The sequence below is a fragment of the Sceloporus occidentalis genome, unplaced genomic scaffold (assembly GCF_023333645.1).
Source record: "Sceloporus occidentalis isolate IW3139 unplaced genomic scaffold, rSceOcc1.0.p SCAF_8, whole genome shotgun sequence".
Lineage (NCBI taxonomy): Eukaryota > Metazoa > Chordata > Lepidosauria > Squamata > Phrynosomatidae > Sceloporus > Sceloporus occidentalis.
In genome coordinates, this window is record NW_028316988.1 from 1,285,177 (window position 1) to 1,306,331 (window position 21,155).

The 21,155-nt window shown below is 44.1% G+C and overlaps 1 protein-coding gene across 2 annotated transcripts in view; it reads left to right on the forward strand.

Annotated features, from left to right (window-relative positions):
* LOC149307610 (paired box protein Pax-7) overlaps positions 1-4,448 on the forward strand; it is a 105,697-nt gene extending 101,249 nt beyond the window's left edge. For both annotated transcript variants that reach the window (XM_089536902.1, XM_089536903.1), the window contains exon 9: positions 2,298-4,448. In XM_089536902.1, coding sequence (XP_089393028.1) covers positions 2,298-2,413 — 116 coding nt within the window. In that variant the 3' untranslated portion in view covers positions 2,414-4,448. The remainder of the gene's footprint in view (positions 1-2,297) is intronic.
* The last annotated feature ends 16,707 nt before the right edge of the window (positions 4,449-21,155 follow it).

Consider the following 21,155-nt stretch of genomic DNA (forward strand, 5'->3'; position numbering starts at 1 on the left):
CAGCCCTAAATACCCTTCTCCTCCTCTCCTTCCATCACTTCCACTCCAAAATAGAGACTCCAGTCCAAAATGACTGACTTTTTAGAGCCAAGCAAAGTTAAGGAGTAGGCGAGCCAAGAGCGATGGATCCGATGGAGACGCAACATCCAGTCTCCTCTACAAAATCCTATACGGTGCAGAGAGGCTGAAAAATTGTATTTCCTCCCTCCATTAGAAGCTAATTGGAATAAAGAGGTGTCTTCTGTGGCCTAAATACCCTGAATAATAATAATAATAGTAGTAGTAATAGATTTTAGTTATATCCCGCCTCTCCCAAAGGATCAAGGCAGGTTACGGCAAAGAAAATACATAAATGAAATACACGACTACATACACAAATAAAACAAAATAATCCCCTGATATCCCTTCCTTAAAAATCAACTCTAAATCTAACAACATTAACATCCAATTAAAATGGGTGACATTGGGCAAGTCCCACTCTCTCAGCCTCGGAAGAAGGTAGTGGGAGGGAAAAAACCCTATAACCAAATCTTGCCAAGAAAACCCCTCGATCGGTTTGCCTTAGGGTCGCCATAGGTTGGAAATGACTCGAAGGCGCACAACATCAACAACAAGAACAACAACCTGTCGTTGTACAGTTGAAACAAATGCTGAAGTTTTCCTTGGGGAAATTGTATCCCGTGGGCCACATGTGGTCCGCGGGGTTTTCTAGGGCCTGTATTTTAGAAATGATAATAATTAGTTGCCCTGAAATGCCCTCTAGTAGTAGTAGTAGTAGTAGTAGAGTCATAGTAGTAGTGGGGTAATTTCGCCATGTTCTTAGACTCACATTCCAGGACTTTCTTGTTGTTGTTGTGTGCCTTCAAGTCATTTCCAACTTACAGCGACTCTGTCATGGGGTTTTCTTGGCAAGTTTCTTCAGGAGAGGTTTGCCATTGACTTCCCCTGAGGCTGAGAGTATGTGACTTGCCCAAGTTCACCCAATGGGTTTCATCCCAGGCCTATGAAGGCCTTGTTTTCTATCATGAAGTGAACCATGTGTTGACTTCCAAGTAACATCCTGCTCTGAAAAAGGCTTCTTCTGAGCCAAAATGAGGGCAAAAACATTGGAGCTTATCACACGGGGCTCCGGGAACACAAATGGCACAGGACGAAAGAGAGCGTGATGAGAATGGAATGGGGGAAGGACGCATTTTACTGCACGCCAGAATGATGAAGACGCCGGAAGTCCCCGTTCTGTTCCAAATCCGTGCCAGAGAAGCCAATTTTCAGTTCCTAAAAATCGGCCTCTGGGGATGCATTTGGAACGGAAAGGGGACATCCAGCGGTGTTCTGGTGTGCGGTAAAATGCGTCCTTTCCCCATTTCATTCTCATCACACCCTCTTTCATCCCATGCCATTTGCATTCCTGGAGCCCCATGCGATAAGCTCCGCAGACATTTGAGGGCACTTGGGACGCTTTTTGGTCTCCAGAGAGGGACTGAATAAAGCCCCCTGCCCCCTAACATTTGCCCATCCCTGGCCCATCTGAATCCCTTGCGGGAGGAAGCCCCAAACCGAGGCATCCAATGAAATATAGAATAGCCGCGCAAAACTTCCCCTTCGAGACACACACTGTTTTGGGAAGGAGGCGGCATTTGCAAAAAAGAAAGCGGAGAACGGTGCCAACTCGGAGCAGTCCCGGCTGTTCCCAAAGGCCGAGGCCACGTTTAATGATGCCGGCGATGGAACGCCGAAGCGTGAAAAGATTCCTAATGGATGTGACAAGTCTAATAAGAGTTTTTGCCTGGAAGGGACCCCCCTTTGGGGGCACTGCTTCTGACAGGACGCTGACGGCTGAAATTTGTTTACTCCTTGGCACCGATGGTTCCTTTCCTGCCAGCTTCTTATTAATCTAATTTGAGACATTAGAACTGGGGGAGTCAGAAGAGGAGGGGTAGGAAGCAAACCAAAAAAAGAAAGTGACTGAAGCTTTGCTAATAAGGAATGTCACCAGCCAACCACTGGGCAGCCAGGCAAAAAGGAGGAAAAGATACGCAGATATATATATCTATATTGGTATCTAGACGAACCACTGTTGTGCCCGATGTGGGTACTGCCTCCCGCCGATGCGGATCGCAACGATTCTGCGCAATTTTGCCAACCCAGAGGACAACCTGCTCCGTATGCAGTAGTCCCAAGTTAGGTAACTTTGTCCAGAGCGGACCAAGGGATGGCTACGAAATTTTGTTCCAACTGTTGGGTTGCTCACGCATTGACCACTGTTGTTGTCCTTCTCCTTCTCTTGCTCCCATCAGCTGCCGTCGACTATTTGACCAAGAACGTCAGCCTGTCCACACAGCGCCGGATGAAGCTGGGGGAACACTCGGCCGTGCTGGGTCTGCTACCGGTTGAAACGGGCCAAGCGTATTGACGAAACCACCCCTACGAATTCTCCTCCACCGACAATGAGACGCAGGAGAAATACATTATATATATATATATATATCCCCACCGCCGCCAGCGGCGACAAAGGACCCTCCAATATCCACACACTTCTCCTTCTGAACTCCTTACACCAAACCCACTCAATCCTGCCTTTCCTTGAACGGCGGAGAGGACAAAACGGTGGGGGAACACACAAGAACTGTCCGTCTATCCGAATCCTTAAACTGTGCATACCTGTTTATATTGCAGTTGACTCCTTTGAAGACTCAGAGACAATGAACTAGGTCTAATGAGATTTATGGCGTTTGGGCTCTCCGAGTATCCGTTGTATACTCAACCGGCCAATGTTTATGGACCTTCCATCGATGTAGCCGTTTGGCTTAGTCATTGTGGGATCTGTCTTCTTCGTAATTATAAATAGATATAGATGTAGGTAATATTATGTTCGTCCGCCCACCTAAGCCCTCCCCTATGCCCCCGTTTTGTTATTGTAGAAGGGTCAGCGTTCCCTACGAAGTAGGTGCCCTGGTCGGTTGAGATTGGGACCAAGGATACATGGACCAAAAATACAGACAAAGCAATTATTGTGAGGCTGGAAGATAAATGTATTGATCCGTACCAGGACCAGGGACCAGGTCAAAGTCTATGGAGGCAGGACAGGGGGGAAGGGGTAAAGATTTGATGTACAGTTGTGTTCTTTCCCAAACAAGACACCCCTTGCAAGTGCAGAAAACAAAGAGTTTGAGAAAGTTGGAGACTAGATGAAACCGAACGCCATTTACCTTACCTTGTGAAGACCGCCATTCCAAGACGTTCTGAGTTTGGGGGGGAAAGTGAATATAGGTTGGAATATTTCAGAACAGAAACACAATCGCGGATGGGCAACAACCCACAATTTGGACAGAAAGTGGACCAAAACAGAAAGTGTATATCTTTGCAAGTGGCTATATTTTTCACAGCTGAGTGACCCAGGTTCCTCAGAGGAAGGTTAGATTCTCGAAACGTTCCACAACCTACAAGTTGTTGCAGAATGTTGTTTTGTAGACCTATATCAAGCATTGATCCCCTTGGAAAAATCTGTCCATACTTGGGAGAGCAACCCCTCTTTTGAATCCATCCTCTGGGTATTTTTGGTTTTGAAGCCTGGATTGTTGTAAAAGTGTGTCTGCCTTGCATTGTTTAGAAGGCACTCACCTTCCATCAGAAGGAAGATATCAATTTGTAGAGAAAAGGACAAAAACGACAATCCCAAGGGCAGGCGGGATCAATGAGAAAGGCCAACCATCGACGTCGGCCGACATTCCAGATGTTGACGGATCTTCCTTCTAGACCGGGGATATAAATCTTTCCAGATTTCATTCTCATGGGCAAGAAGGAATGATTTAACGATTTTACACTTTTGAGGATTATTCACAGTTTGGGCTTGATTCTGTAAAAAAAATACACATGCGGGGATTCAAGCCCAATTCAAATATTTATAAACAGTCTTTCCATTCCTACCTCGTTCCAAAAAAGTAATCGGTAGCATTCCACTACATGAGTACTATTACTTTCTCATACAAAGGGAGCATGGCCCAATGGGGAGATAACCTGATTTTGCACAAAGGGGGATCCAAGATTCAAACACTAGCATTTCCCCTCCGAAAGGGTCTAAGATACCATCACAGCCATTGACAAGACAATGCGCCAACTCCGGATAAGGATTTTGGTTCTGGAACCAAACCCCAGTAGATAATAACAAAGGCCAACCAGGCTATGTATCCTTAAGGGATGATCAAGGTGGAGATGGAAAGCGGGTTATTTTTTGACCCTATTGAGAAGAATCCAAACTAACATCACTTCCTCCATGGGAGGTTTCTCTTCCATGGGGAAGATTCAACCACATGGTTCCAGGATCTTCGGGATCTCCAGAGGGATTTAGGTCCTGCTCAGAAGGATCCCTGCCAACTCTATGCCAACTCTATGGGGATTATCACACGAGGCACTTTCCGTGCCGGAATCGTTACCCAAACACTTCAGAAACGCAGAGGTGGGATAGCCAGTCGCGCTTCTGAAGCGTCATTGAGGCGTCCCGCTCTTCTCCCGTCGATGAATAGTTCGCGGAGCAGCCATTTTTGTAATGACGAACGTTCCCGATATTACAGAAACGGCTGCTCCGCGAACTATTCGTCAACAGGAGAAGAGTGGGACGCGCTTCAGTGACGCTTCAGAAGCACGTCTGGATATCCCACCTCCGCACTTCTGAAGCATTTTGGCAACGATTCCAGCACGGAAAGTGCCTTGTGTGATAATCCTCTAGGATTCTAGTAGTACTGTTTCCCATTCCATTTTTGTGAGCACTGAAGCATGTTTCGTTATGTTTTTCTTCTCAACGTTGTCTTCGGATGGCATCTCCAGCCCTAAATGTCCCCATCCTCACTTGACCGTAATGCCACTGTTTTTCTCCTATCAGGTGTGGCCATGTGTTTTCAATGGGATTTTTAACTAGCGGGATCATGTCGAAGTCGTGATACTTTGGGTGATGCCCCAGAGATTGCCCCAGATTCAGAATCAGTGAGTATAAAGGAAGGTGACGCTACTAGTAAGAGCAAAGGAGGAGGAGGCGAAACATCATGCTAAGAACTGTTGTGATAAATAGTTTTGGTTTAAGTGCCATTCTTAAGAAAAGATCCCGTTGTAACCATGCACTTTGTTGAATCATTCCAGGGGAAGAATTACATGCACTCTCACCATTGTCTAAGTCCTGCACATTCCTCAAGTGTGCAACCAAAGAACGGGTTGTGATAAATAGTTTGTTTAAGTGCCATCCTTGAGAAAAGATCCCGTTGTAACCGTGTACATTCCACCTTGGTGAATCATTACCTGAGCTCTCAAGTGGCGTTGATCTAAGCCCTGCGCATGCCTTGAGTGCGCAACCGAAGAACGGATGTGATAAATAGTTTGTTTAAGTGCTGTTCTTAAGAAAAGACCCAGCTGCAACTACATACACGCCACTTCGGTGAATCGTTTTTTTTTTTTGGGGGGGGGGGGAAATTAGCTGATTTTTCAGGTGGCAGCGTCCAAGTTCTACGCATGCCTTGCACAACTAAACCAAGTACATACATTGCACAACTAAGCCAAGTTCTAAAAATGCATTGCACAATTTCTCCGAACCCCTCCAGATGTTTCAAAGGAAATATCAAAGGTGGCAAAGGATTTTGTATAAAGGAAGATTTTGGTGTGCATGATCTGCGCACACGATGCGCACCTCTGCCAATGAAACAAGGGCTGGATTGGATTTTTGTTGTTCCTTTTCTTCTTCTTTCCAAAAAAAGGGGGGAAGTTAGAAATAAATAAATGTACACCCTCCTTTTTCATTATCTCCCCGGATAATTCCAGCCATGACTTTGTATAGTCTTTATCTCCCCTCGTGCATCGCAGGCGCAAAAAAAACGCGCACCCTACTTCTCAGAGGTTTTTGTGTATTTAATGTTTCTAACTCGTCCTTTCCCTTAACAACTCCATAAACCCAAACCTGGGAGAGGGAGGGGAGAATAAAAGAAAGATGCTATCTGTAGGACATACCTTTATTCCTAGTAACTGTAGATAACGTTGCTTCTGTGTTCGACTCATTGCTAATTTTGGCTTCATTACATACATTGCGTTGTCTGTATGCGTCGGTGTGAGTGGCAGGGTGAGGGTATAGCGAATGGGAGGCGGCGGCAGCGGTGGTGCAAAGGCACGCCGGTGCGGGGATGCGTGGTTGCGTGCGTGTAGATATATATATAAATATACATAAATATATATATATATATATAATCACCCCATAATTTATTCAGCTATATGGAGTAGTAGAGTAGAGAAACAAAACCCTGGTATTTGCTTTAAGTACCTGCTGCCTGTAAGTGTCTCTCTCTGTAACTCAGGCATAACCGTTATACATTAAAAAGAGAAATTAAATGCTATTTTGTGAGTCTTTTCCCCCCTTTTTTGGACTTCACCAAGACATAAGTAGTAGTTTCAAGCCTAAAAGAAAGGGGCAACCTTTTAGTAGAATGGAAAGAGTTGGGAGGGACCCCCAAAGGCTATCCAATCCAGCTTCCATCCAGGACAGGGATCCACACAACTAAACAACACATGCACACACTTTTCTCCTCTACACAGTTATTTCTCCATATATTGTGTTGGGTACATCAAAGCTGAAGATGAGGAGCATCTCAAGGGAGGAAAGGTGGCTACCTTAGAACTAAAGGTTGCACTGGAGGACCTAGAGATTCCTAGAGAGGACACTCCACTAGACCTTTGTAGCTCCTCTGGTGCAACTCTGTGGTCAACTTTAATCAAAGGTCACACTGAAGGACCTAGAGATACCTTGAGAGAATACTCTACTAGGCCTTTGTAGCTCCTCCAGTGCAACTCTATGGTCAGCGTTAACTAAAAGTGGCACTGAAAGACCTAGAGATTCCTAGAGAGAACACTCTACTAGGCCTTTGTAGCTCCTCCGGTGCAACTCTATGGTCAGTGTCTGTCGGACGTTGACCATAGAGTTGTCCTGGAGGACCTAGAGATTCCTAGAGAGGTGTCCTCTCTGGTAGAAAAAATCATGGTCTTTTTGTTGTTTGCGCTTTTTCCATGTTCGCGGGGGTCTTGTGTGTCCCTAACCCTAGCGAATACGGAAGGTCAAGTGTATTAGGATAATATGATATAATGTATAGCGTATTTGTATAGTATAGTATAGCATAGTCTTTAGTTATTTTAATAACTTGTTTCTATGTCACTTATAAAACAGTAAAATAGAAAAATCGCCTGGTGCCCATTGGAAACAACGAACAGATGGATTTGGCTCCGTCTGAGAAGGACCTCCATAGTTATGGCAGGACTTACACCTCCTAGAATAATAATAGTAATGACATATAAGACGTCTTTGTTCTAGTCAACAGTTTTAGCCACTTTCGTAAAAACCGCCGCAGCGTCCGTCCTGGAGACGCTTGAGCATTAAAAGCAATCCGTGATCAATTAGTTCTCGGGATCAACAGAGAGGTCTCCATCAAGGGAGGCTGTGGGTCTGCATTAAATAAGCGGGATTTCCCGTTCCTGTGTACAATTATAAACGCCGGACCCTCGAAGGAAGACCCTCGGAGGAGAAGAACGAAAGACGCGTCGGGGATTTGGAGGAGAGTTGTGCAAATATTAGGGATGGCTAAAGAGACGTCTCCGAAATTGGACTGAGAGCAAATGGAGGCTGGGTTTTACTAAGTCCGATCTGCATTGCGGAAATAACGCAGCTTGACGCCACTTTAATAATAATAATAATAATAATAATGGGTCCTGGAAAAGGAGGACGGAGGTTACGCGGCTTAACTGGCATGGCTCTGTGCTATGGAATCCTGGGATTTGTAGTTTTGTGAGCGATCCGGCCTTCCCCCAACAAACCCCAAATCCCAAAATACCTTAAATGCAGAGATAGGACAATTGTTACAACTATAATAAAAGGACCGGAGAAACTACGAGCACTATAGAAATACCGAAGTTAACAATAATATCAGAATATTAAGCGGACGCGTTATTAACTTGCAAGAAACAATTGTGCACCGTTTAAATGTTATCAATGGAAGTAGAAATAGTAAAACATATGATAGACATAGCAATGGTTGAGAGATATGGGTTTATTGTCTTTTCTTCTAGTATTTAAGGCAAACCTAAATAAACAAGTAGATGGCGATGGTTTTGCAACTTGCAATATAATAATGATCCGTTGATATTTACTATACCGTAACTGTGAGCCAAAGTGCATCGTTTCTGCAGTGCGGATTAGACTTTAGGATGCTGTACTTTGGGATTTATGGGATGACAGGCTGCAATAGGAAAGACTTTAATGTTTGGGAAAGGAGGATTCATAGGGAAAAAGAGGAAGGCTGCATTACAGGTGGATTGGTTTAGTCCAAGAACCACAGCTGCAAGGCCTGAGTTTGCAAGGCTGGAGATCCTGAAGGTATCTCATCCATATGTATGTTTGTGTGTCTTCAAAGCACCTTATGATTGACTTATGGTGACCCTATGGATTGTATAGGGCTTTCTTAGGCAAGGCATTGGCCTATTCCTCTGCAATATCACCCAAATTTCCTGCCTAAGGATATGGGGGCAACCAAAATGGTGAAGGGCCTGGAAGCCATGAAGGCCTATGGAGGATTTTTAAACAGAGGTTGGGTGGCCATCTGCCCATTGGGGCTGCTTGGGTTCTGTGTATTCCTGCATGTCAGAAGCAGGTTGGACTCTATGGCCCTTAGGAGTCCCTTGCAGCTCTGGGATTCTGTGATGCTATGCTCAGTTCTCTTTGCGGCGCATGCGAATCCACACGAAAATGCAAGTCCCCAACAATTGGTTATCCGAAAAGTATTGGAAGGCCCCAGGTATCACGAAAGCGGTCCTTTGGCTGCATGCGGCCCATGGAAGGGGTGGCCCTTTGACGTCTTTGCCAACTATGTTTCTGTGTATTCCTGCATGTCAGAAGCCATGTTTCTGTGTATTCCTGCATGTCAGAAGCCATGTTTCTGTGCATTCCTGCATGTCAGAAGCCATGTTTCTGTGCATTCCTGCATGTCAGAAGCCATGTTTCTGTGTATTCCTGCATGTCAGAAGCCATGTTTCTGTGCATTCCTGCATGTCAGAAGCTAGGTTTCTGCGTATTCCTGCATGTCAGAAGTGGGTCGGATGGGGTGGCGCTTGGTGTCTCTTCCGACCATGTTCCAACTATGCTGAGATTCATGTCAGGTTCTCTGACTCTCTTCGAAACTGAATGCTCCAGCATGAAATAACCCATAGAAGAGGCAGGGAAAGGGGAGGAAGGATTGGCATGGAAGAAGGTGGAAGAAAGAGGAAAATAAAGGGGGGAAGAGAATGTAAACGAAAGCCACCCTCTCTGCATTTTGTCCCCCCCCCCCAAAAAAAAGCCTTTGTATGTCTGTAACTGGATTTGCAAGAAGCCATTCCCAGACGCAGAGAAGGAACATCCAGACCATTTTAGCAGATAATAGAGTCTCACGCGAGGATACAATTTAAATTAAAAAATGCAATTTTCACCTTGAAATGAACAAATGATTACATTTTCTATACAAATTAAGGCATTCACTTCTTCTTTCAGCCGCGGCATCAGCCCATGAAATATGACATAATTGCCATGAAATACAGTTTGAAATATTGGGGGCCTTTCTCTCTTTCTCCCTTCGCTTCGTCTGCGGATCTGCGTGCCTCCGACGCGTTTTAAATACGTGTTTTTTAAGAAATGGAAGAAAACGCAGACACAAAAAAGAAAGAAAGAAAGAAAGAAAGAAAGAAAGAAAGAGTGGGTTTATTTTCTTTCTTTTTTCCTCCTTTAAAAATAAATATATAAATGGGAATAAAAAACACAGAGGCTCCATTGGATTCTATGCATTATGTCTATGGCTCTTGCATTTATCCCACCTTTTGGGAAAGAAAGAAAGAAAATAATAATCATAATAATAAAATTTAATAATAGCAATATTTAATAATATTATTATAATAAAATAATTTTATAATAATAACAATAAAATTTCAATAATAATAATAAGAATAGTTAATTATTATTATTATTATAAAAATAATTTTAAATAATAATTTAAATAATATTTTAATAGTAATAATAATACTAATTTAATAATAATATTTAATAATTATTATTACTATAATAAAAATCCTTTTAAAATAATAATAATAAATAATATTTTAATAGTAATAATAAAATTTTAATAATAATAATATTTAATTATTATTATTATAAAATAATTTTAAATAATAATAAATAATATTTTAATAATAATAACAATAATATTTTAATAATAATAATAATAATAATAATAATAATAATTTAATATTATTTTAATTATTATTATAATTATAAATAATATTTTAAAATAATAATAATAATATATTTGTAAATAATAATAATAATTTATTTCTAGCCTGCCTCTCCCGTCGGATCGAGGCGGCTTTCAACAACAATAAAATCCATACAATATAAATAAATAAAACATGTGTTTTGTACTAAAAAATTAATAAATAAATTAAAAAATAGATATATAAATAAATCCTGCAATTCCTGCTATAGAAAAGGAAATGACCCCTAGATTTATGCTCTTGTTTGCTTATTTCTTCCTTTTCCGCCACTCTCGACTTGCGAGATAAAATTGAATATATATATATATATATATATATATATATATATATATAAGCAATAAAACTAAAGAGAGAGCAAGCAATGGCTGAGTCTGATGGAAGGGAGCTGCCAGCGATTCTGCAATGCCTCCCGGTTTATCTAATCTAAATTACTCCGCTTATCTGCAAAAATCACATCTGTTGGTTATCTCTCCGCTTTGCAGATCTGCCTCTTTATTCCTCCCTCTCTCCCTCCCTCCCTCCTTTTGCCTTCAAATGATGATGGGTTTCTTTTTTTATTATTATTCCTCAATCTTTTATTTTTAATTATTTTTCCATTATGGCCCTCCTTTTTTTCAGAGAAAGCTGGAGTTACGAAGCTAATCGGAGAGATTGCGGCGCAAGGATCAGAAAGGAGGAGAAACTTTTCTTGTGTGTATATATATATATATATATATATATATATATATATATATGAGAAAAGTTTCTTGTATTTGCTGGTGGTTGTGCAATACTGTCTCCGATTAGCCTTGTAACTCCAGCTTCCTATGATATTGATAGACAGACAGATGTATTGGAAAACGTATAGGGGGAAAAAGATTAAGCCTGCACATGGAAGACATTAGTAGATGCAAGATGCAGTGCAAATGCATGGAAGAGATGCCTATATACAGCTCTCCATAAGTGAAAGAAGATAGGGTTCAGATGGAAGGCCTGTGATGGAGATGCAGGGAGGCAAACAGGGGTTTAAGATTGTTTTTGGAAGCCTATATGGCCTCTTACATCGCTTTATATTAACCTAGCGACATAGCAGAAAGTGTTAAGAAACAACTTTTACTGAGTTGGGAAGATATATGACGGGACGCTGGCAAGGATGCCCAATGGGCATTGGTACCCAACGCACGGTGGGACCAAAGTGAAGCCTATCAATCTCCTTTATCAATCTCCTAGATTAGTGGTTCCCAAATGCTGGCCTTCCATAGTTTGGGAGCTGAAGTCCAAAAACATCTGGAGTACCAAACTTTGGAAACCCCCCAATATTGGCCCACATATATTGGCCCCTGTATTCCCCCCTATATTGACCCTCTATCCCCTGTATTGACCCTTATATTGACCCCCTATATTGACCCCTTATGTTGGCCCTCTTTTTGACCCCTATACATACCATTATATTGACTCCCTATAGTGACCCCCTATATTGCCCTCCTAAATTGGTCATCCTATATTAGCCCCCTACATTGGACCTCCTAAATTAACCCCTTATATTGACGCTCCTATATTGTCCCCCTGTATTCCACCCTATATTGACCCTCTATCCCCTATATTGACCCTTATATTGACCTTTATATTGATCCCTTATGTTGGCCCTCTATATTGACCCCTTATACATACCACTATATTGACTCCCTATATTGCCCCCCCCAATTGCCCATCCTGTATTAGCCCCTACATTGGACCTCCTAAATTAGCCCCCTATATCGTCCTCCTGTATCTCCCCCTATATTGACCCCCTATATGACATCTCTTTGGTTGTTGGGTTGGTGATCCGGGGTCCAGAGGGATTTGTAACAGTGAAAACACATTTTGCATATCAGATATTTTACATTACGATTCATAACGGTAGCAAAGTTACAGATATGAGGTAGCCATAATTTTATGGTCGGGGGTCTCCACAAGATGAGGAACTATATTAAAGGGTCGCGGCATTAGGAAGGTTGGGGACCACTGTGCTCCTATGGAGAAGGCTGGTGTTCCATGGCTGGAGGATTCGGAGGAGTCTTCCGTTGAGAGACAGGCCTCCTCTTCCGCCTCCTTCTCCTGGTGCGGCGCTGTTGCGAAAGTGGGTACGCATGGCGCACGGGCGCATTCCTCGACGGCCGGCCCCATCTGGCTTTGCCAAGGGGTTTGCGGAGGGGATGCCGAATTAAGCTCCCGCCGCGGAAACCAGATGCAAAGCAAACGCAGCTTCTTTATGTATTCATGAGTTGCTCGGAAGAGAAATAAGAGCATTCATTACCACGCAAAACTGTTACTAATGACATCTTACCTGGCGCCCAGCGCCACTGGAAATCTAATGCAACACACGCAGCGAGGGAAAGGGAAGGGATATGCATCCGCTTATTTGGGGGGGGGTGTCCCGGCGCTGAATGGAAAATTTCCCTTCCATGGCCCAACCTCATTCCACATTCACTCAGGGCAACGTTTACCATTCTTCTGCCGCTGTGTCCTACCAGGCCCTTCGCGCGGCTGTCGCGACCTTCGTATTAGCTGGAAATTGGAAATTTCGATGGCGGGGCCGAGGGGGGGCGCGGGGATAGGAGGACGGATGGACGGACGGATGGCTTCTCCCCCTCCATCCCTATCTATGCCTAGATGGATGAGAGGAAGGAAGAAAGAAAAGAAAAGAAAAGTAAAGAAAAGAAAGAAAGAAAGAAAGAAAGAAAGAAAGAAAGAAAGAAAGAAAAGATAGCAAGACAAGGAAGGAAAGAAGGAAGGAATAAAGGAAGGAAGGCAAACAGGGAAGGAAGGAAGGAAGGAAGGAAGGAAGGAAGGAAGGAAGGAAGGAAGGAAGGAAGGTTGAGCTTGCAAGAGATAGGAAGAGAAAGATAGGAAGGAAGGAAGGAAGGAAGGAAGGAAGGAAGGAAGGAAGGAAGGAAGGAAAAGATGGGAAGGCGGGAAAGAAGGAAGGCAAGTTAGTAAGAAATAGGAGAAGGAAGAAAGGAAGGAGGGTTGAGCTTGCAAAAGATAGGAAGAAAAAGATAGGGAGGGAGGTTGAAGGGCTGCAGCCCCACATACACAATGCACCGTCTCCCACAAAAAGAACCAAATGCATGTTTTGCCCCAAACACTCTTTGGAGTGTATGGAAGGTGGGCATGTTCAGCATGTTTTTTATTTTGTGTGTGTGTTTGTGTGTGTTCCTGGGGCATTTTAGACTTTTTTCCTTTAAACAACTGAAAGTGAATAGAGAGCACATCCTTTTGCAAAAGAGGGCCTACTCTGGATTGTAATTGGGATCAGCCAGAGGACGAGGAGCAAAGCAAGGCAGAGCGGAGCAGCGCCTGGCCTCCTGCGCACTAATCAGAGCGCCAAAGAAGCGGCACGCTGGGCAAACATGGCATCAAATGCGTGTGTGTCTGTGCCTCTCTCTCTGGCCGTGATTAAATTAGAAGGTTCTTTGGCTAATGCCAAAATGGCCCCCGCAGTAAATAAGTAAGAAGAAGTCAGGTGAAGTGGGTATAGAGAGAAAGGATGGGGAGCCAGAGGTGGGTGATAGTCTGAGTATCAAAGGAGAGGAAGCAAAGAGATGGAAAAGGAGACCAAAGAAAGCAGGACGGGTTTGTGCGACAGAGTTTCCTCTAATGGAATAGGGTTCGAATGTTAAAGTTCGGACCAAATCCCGTAGCAAACTCACTCTCCCACTGGCATGGAAGCCCCTAGCCTTCACCAGCCAAGATCTTAGGGGCACAGGACCCCCGTGAAACTGGAAAAGAGAGAATACCTCTCTAAATAGGTCCTTCAGTGTAACTCGGTGCCCCACATCTACCAGTAGCTGACCATAAGTCATGCTGGAGGACCTACAAATGCCTAGAGAAGTGTTGTCTGTAGCAATGGCTAGGTCCTCCAGTCTGTGACTCTGCGGTCATAGTGCCACTCTGTTTTGCTTTGGTCAAGCTTCACCTGGACTATTGTGTCCAGTTCTGGACACCAAAAGGATGTTGAGAAGCTGGAGCATGTCCAGAGGCAGGACACCAAAATGGCGAAGGGTCTGGGAACCATAAAACCCTATGAGAAGAGACTTTCCAGACCCTTCGCTATTTTGGTGGCCGTCCAGTCCAATGGTATGATAACAATTGATGCGATATCAATTCAAATACTTAAAGAGGGATGTTTAGCCTGGAGAAGAGATGGTTAAGAGTTGATATGGTAGCCCTCTTCAAGTATTTGAATTGATATTGTATCAATTGTTATCCTGAATGGCCCTTGTGGCCTCTTCCAAGTCTAGTTGAGGATGGAGCAAGCTTGTTTTCTGATGCTCCAGAGAATAGGACACAGTGGAGCCATGGATTCAAAGCACAGGAAAAGAGGTTCCACCTAAACGTTAGGAAGAACTTCCTGATGGTTCGACAGTGGAAAACATTCCTTTGGGGAGCGATGGAGTCTCCGTCTTTGGAGGCCTTTTAAACAGAGGCTGGATGGCCATCTGTCACTAGGAATGCTTTGACTGTGAGTTCCTGCATGGCAGAAAGGAGTTGGACTGGATGTCCCTTGGGGCGTCCCTTCCAAATCTGGGGTTGCATTATTCTATATAGTGGCAGTGAGTTCCCTCTACATCTTGTAGCAGCTGCCTTTCGTTTCACTCTTGCTCCCGTCTTGATCCGACGGACGATCCCAAGGCGCAGAGAAGTTGCCAAAACAAAAATGAATACAGTGACCTTTCAGGGCTAAACAATCGCACACAGGCGCACGGACGCACACATCGCCTCAGCCACCTGCTCACCCGAAACATAATACAAAATTTCAATTTTCGCTTCCCGTGTGGCCTCTAGAGACCTGCGTCCGGCCGGAGGGGCATTGCGCCCGCGACTGGTTTTGGGTGTAAATTCAATTAGATGGAAGGTGCGAAGAGAGACGTTGAGCCTTTTCCCTTCCTTGGATCACCTTTTTCCAAGAGGTGGGCATGTGTCTGTGTGCGTCTATGTGCAAGAAAGGCGGGAGGGATCTCAAATTTCCACGGACGTGTTTCACACCTACTTAGCCGACAAGGAAACCTTGGAGGAAGGCAGGGAGAGAATAAATGGGGCCGACAAACACATGTGCCTTGGTCTTTTTCTCTGCAAGTGCTATGTTTGTACATTGGAAAACTTAGTTCCCCCAGAATTGAGGCGGTTTGGCACCTTTGACCGCCCCAGCTCCATGCTTTGGGATCCTTGAAATGTGTAGTTTTGCTCCGTCTTCAGGTATTTGAAGGTTGGACTCTAAGATCTTGTAGCTCAGAGATGCATCCAAGTCTTTTACTCCAAGGCTTAAGATAATTTCAAGTCAAGTCTCAAGCCAAGTCTCAGGCCTTTGCAAACCCAGCCTCAAGTCTGGGAGACCACTTCAACAGGGAAAAGAAAAGGAGGCGTAGGAACGAGGAATTTCGGGAACTAGAAAATCAAGAAGGTGTGCACTGAGTTCCACTTTGGAAATGTGCTGTTTAAATGGTGCATGCGCCCTAAGAGGCCAGAAGCCACGCCAAAGCCATGCCTAAGGATTGGCACACGGCTTTGGCACAGCTTTTGGCCTCTTAAGACACATGTGTCATTTAAACAGCGTACCTCCAAAGTGACCCAAAGCAGCTTTATTTTGGTCTGTCTGTTCGGGCCGTAAGACACGATACAGACTGGTGCAAAGCACCGGCCTGGGGCCGATTTTAGGGCTACCTACTGCACCATAATGGCTTGCCCACATCCATGTAGGGGCCGCCATGATGACGTACAACATCAAAATGGCACGGCGCTGCACAGATGTGTGCAAGGGTGCCAATGGCACCAGGCGCACACCTAACAAGAACCTGCTGCGCCGTTTGGTTATGGCGACCTCCGTGTGGGGCAGAAAGGGGCAGTGTCTCAGCGCTCCTTTCTCCCCGTCTGTATCAGCCCTATGTTAGGTAAAAATACTTATCGGAGGGGAACGGCACATGCGTTGGGCAACAGGCTTGAGGCAGAAGATCCTCCAGGTTTTATCTGGTATTACAAGTCTTTGCCTTGACTCGCATCCGAGTCAATTGACTCCAGTCTACTTCATTGCTGTGACTCTAAAGGGACCCACCTTTGCTTCGCTTCCAAAACCAAGGTCTGGATTTATTCTGGGCAGCGTGTGCATTGATGTCCCTTCAAGTCAGCTGTCATCTTATGGCGACCGCTTGAACTTCATGGTCTTTTCTGGTATGAATCCATAATAATAATAATAATAATTTTATTTATATCCCGCCCCTTTGAGGTCAATCGGGTATGAATCCATGGTTTCATGGACAGTGCTTTCAAAAATGGATCACCTGCCGATGAATCCAGGCCACGTTTGGGAGGTGGGCCACATGCGTAAAATTCCTATCACACATTTCGGAGACGCATGGCCACTTGGGTAGACCGTGCAAACCCAAGGGGAATCATGCGCCACGGAGGCGGACCAGGGAAAACGCAGGGAGTGATGAGCATCTCCCAAGCTTTGTCCAAGATGTCTCCTTGGCCGGCTTCCAAGAGTGGTCTGGAAGGAAGGGTTTCCTTAATCCGACTTTCGGGCGTCCGTCCGTGCCAAGGCCCATGCCTCCTTCCCTTTGCAACCCATGCCAGCTGGAAACAGTTGGAGGAGGTCCAGAAAATGGCCATAGCTGGCCATAGACAGATGCGGCCGTTCCCAGAAGAGAGAGAAATAAGATCCACTCCTTGCCAGGAAAACAAGGGAATCAGAAACGGAGAAGGGGAGGTTTTCCTTGGGACCTTTTTGGGGGGTTGTTGTTGGGGGTCTCCAACTCTCAGGACTAGAAAACTCCATGCCATTCTTCCCGCTTTTTGCTTATCCTTCCCAATTATGTTCTCTTCCTATTAAATCCAACATTGGTCTTCCTTGCACAAACCCACGTTGATCTTCTAAGGCTGAGAGAGTGAGACTTGTACAAGATCCAGCGGGGATTCGAACCCAGGTCCAAGATTCAGACCACGGTGAGGGTGCCATTAAAAAGAAGATACTTTAATACTGTTTATTTAATACCGGATTAAATAAGGACAGGGCCAGAGAGGAGCCTTCCTTGGCGGTCGAAGGCGATGCAGATCAAAGCGGGATGTGAGAAATTGCATCAAGCGAAGGGTGAAATTTGGGGAAATCCAGTGTTATTCTCCTGCGTTTCTTGGTCCGCTTTCTTCCAATTCAGGGAGGTAGGAAAACAACAGCTTTAATGTGGATTTAAGGGAGGGTTTTTTATTCCCCTAAAAGCATTCCTCCCTCTTTGTTGTTGTTGCTGTATGCCTTCAAGTCATTTCTGGCTTATGGTGACCCTAAGGCAACCCCATAAAGGGGTTTTCTTGGCCAGGTTTGTTCAGAGGTCTTTTGCATTGACTTCCCCTGAAGCTGAGAGAGTGTGCCTTGGCCAATGGGTTTCCGAGTCAGGACTTGAATCCTGGTCCCCAGAGTCATAATCCGATGCTCAAACCACTACAAGACACTGGCTTTCCTATTGTCTTTAATGCAGTAGCGCTACCAAATGCCTTCTTCCTCTGAGGCTGAGAGAGTGTGACTTGCCCAATGGGTTTCTATGGCCAAGCAAGAATCTGAAACCTGGTCTTTGGGAATCTTAGCCTAACACTGCAATGGTTTGCTAGGACTCCCAGAGACCAGGGTTCGAATCCCTCTTTAGCCTTGGAAACCCATTGGGTGACCTCACTTGGATGCTATTGTAGCTCTATTTGTTTTTTATTTGTGACCTGCTATGTTTTATTATTTAACGTTAATATATATTAACATGTATTGCTTTAAATTATTTTTAGAATAACGCATGCCATAGGCAGGCTTTTTTGATTTTATTTTGTTCTATTTTTAACTGATGGTTTGTAAAGCGCTGTGTAAATTTAAAGCTTAATAATAAATAGTAATAACAACAACAACAACCTCGGCCAAGTCGCACTCTCTCAGCCTTAGAGGAATGGCAGTACTTGCCCATAGAAAAAACATACTTGCCCATAGGGAACAATGGAGGAATATTTGTCCATAGGGAATCATTGGGGACTTATTTGCCCATAGGGAAACATAGGGGAATGCTTGCCCATAGGGGAACATAGGAGACTATTTGCACATAGGGAAACATAGGGGAATTACTGCCCAATGATTCTCTATGGGAAAGTATGGTTTCTCTATGCGCATGTATTCCCCTATGCTTCCCTATGGGCCAGTATTCCCTTATGATTCTCTATGGGCAAGTACTGTCATTTGTTTTAGTACATCCTAGAGGAAGGCCAGTGAAGAAACCTTGCCATGAAAACCTTTGGAGACGATGGTGCCATAAACCAGAGTCAGATGGAAGACACTTTGCAAAAACTATCTTTCGGCAATGAAAATTGCAAATATGTATTTTCTTTGCAAATGAGCCCCTGGAGAGGGTTTCCTTGCTGCAAGGGAAAGCATACAGGGTTAAAACATTTGGGGAAAGTGTGTATATATGTGTGTGCGCATGTGTGTGCAAAAGACACACACGCACACAGAGCAGCGCTCGGATTTCAAAAATCTCAGGGGAAGAAAAAAAGCCTTGAGCCCTGAAATATTTTCCCAGGCTTTTTGCAAAAGCAAAGCCTGCCTTCCTTCCCACAGCTGGCTCCCCATCATCATCATCACCATCATCATCATCATCATCATCTCCAGCCGGAGCAAAAAAGCCCAGAGGTTCTTGCCCTGAAGTCTTGCCAAACTTTCGGTGTTTTTACAAGGGAAGCCAGGGAGAGGTTAGCGAAGGATTCGCACCCGGCCCACAGAAAGACAAAACTTTTCGCCCTCCCTTTTCCTTGCAGCTGCTGTTGCTTCTGGATGCCTTGGTCAATGCAAGGAAAGGAGAGAACAGTAGCCCATATATATATATATATATATATATATATATATATATATATTACCCATCCCTGCAGGTTTTTCTTCCGGAACTGGGACACTGCGGCACAAAAAAGGAGGGATCGGGGTTTAAAAACTAACTACTAACTACTTGGATGTAGCTTCCAAGTGTCCTGGTTTGGGCATGGAGAGTCCAGATTCGTCCTCTGGCGTCTTATTTTGTCCACTGCGTCGAAAAGGTCCTCCTTCGTTCATCCTCAGCCGGCTTCAATTGCTGCAAAAGTCGTTGGCGAAACCACCGCCGCAAATGTACTTTGCAAAATGGCTGGCAAAAGAGTTGGCAAGACTGGTTTGCAAAAATAGTGCGGCATCTTCTGGACCGTCTATTTTTCCTTTTGGCCATCTTGACCGCAGTCTGGCCATGCGCATCACGGTTTCCGCCTGCATAATATTGGAGGTAACGCTTGGAAAAACCATGCAATGTAAGTGCTTTGAATGTTGGAGCAGGACTCTGGGGTTTGGATCCGGACCCAGTTCTGGAAATGGATGCTTTGGTTCAAGTCGCACTCTCTCAACCTCAGAAGCAACCCTCTTCCAAACAGACCTGGCCACGAAAACCCCATCAGGTTCACTTTAGGGTCACGCCAAAAGTCACACAACAACAACAACTGAGTGTTCAAAAGCAGGGAGATTAAGGGTGTGAAAACCTCGTGTAATTTCTCCTCCTCCTTTGAATCGCAGCTGCATTTTGCTTCTCATTCCGTATCGGGTTGCGAGGCTCAGCGACGACGATGCGCTCCTTCTTTCCCACATTAAGACATGTCTTTGTTATTGTTGCACTTGCTTTCAAACACATTTTGATTCCTGGGTGGATTTTTCTATCTGGACAATAGAGAATCCATGCAAAAAAGGCACCTTTGGTGTTTTGCAAAGTGAACGCATTGCATTCAGAAAAGAATATACTCCTTGCACTTTCTTCTTATGGAATGGTATGCGCACCGTTTCAATAAGTCTTGCAAACCATGAATTGCCTCAATTATTATTATTATTAGTAGTAGTAGTAGTAGTAGTAGTAGTATTTAATATTAAAACAAATGCATTCATCAGGTATTTTACAGAGGTGATAATATCCAGTATAATCCCTATATTGTAGTCTATAACCAATTCGATGTCATTCGAGAGATCTCTCCTGCAAGCCGACAAATATCGCTTTGTCTTATTTTGCGCGTTTCGACTTAACCGTTATCATACAATAATTAAAATAAGAAGTCAGTTTCTTAAATCGAACATCACAAGATGTTTTTGGAACAAGCAATTAACAAAGTAGAAGTAGTTACTTGCTAAAATGAGATGTTTGCAAACTTTATTCCATGTTGCGCCTCCGCATTTAGGATTTCCCCTTCAATCCTAAGACAGACTTAAGATGGGGAGGAAGCTGCATCTTTGCAAAGCTGCAAATTCAATATATGCAAGTTTTCAGGGTGAGCATCAGGTTTGCTGTTGCAAAAAAGAGAGCAAAAGGTGCCCAAGTTGTTGCACCAAAGAGAGGTGAGAAAAGGAGCAGAGAAGCGCAAGTGTTTGGGCAACTATCCAACCTCAGTGTGCCATATAGTGTATATTGTGTATTAACTGTGCGCAAGTGCACCAAAAACACCAGTTGTGTGCCTGAATGCACAGTTCATGCACAAAGGACACTTGTGAGCAATTCTGCTTCTGCGTTGAATTTGGACATTCTGCTTGGATAAAACGTGCCTCTATAGAGGAATTGAACACATGCGTAAGACACCGATAGGTTTGCAGTTTGGGCCAGAGGTTGTAGTTAAAGGATGTACAGTGAAAATGAATGTTAGGGAGCAAAACAAAGGTTCAGAGAGAAAATGTTTAGGACATACAAACCCCAAACTTCCATAGCACTTAACCATGGCACTTAAAGTGGTGCCAAAGCACATTAATTTCTGCAGAGTCGATGCAACCGTAGTCCAAAACGTTTAGGGTTTTTTAATTC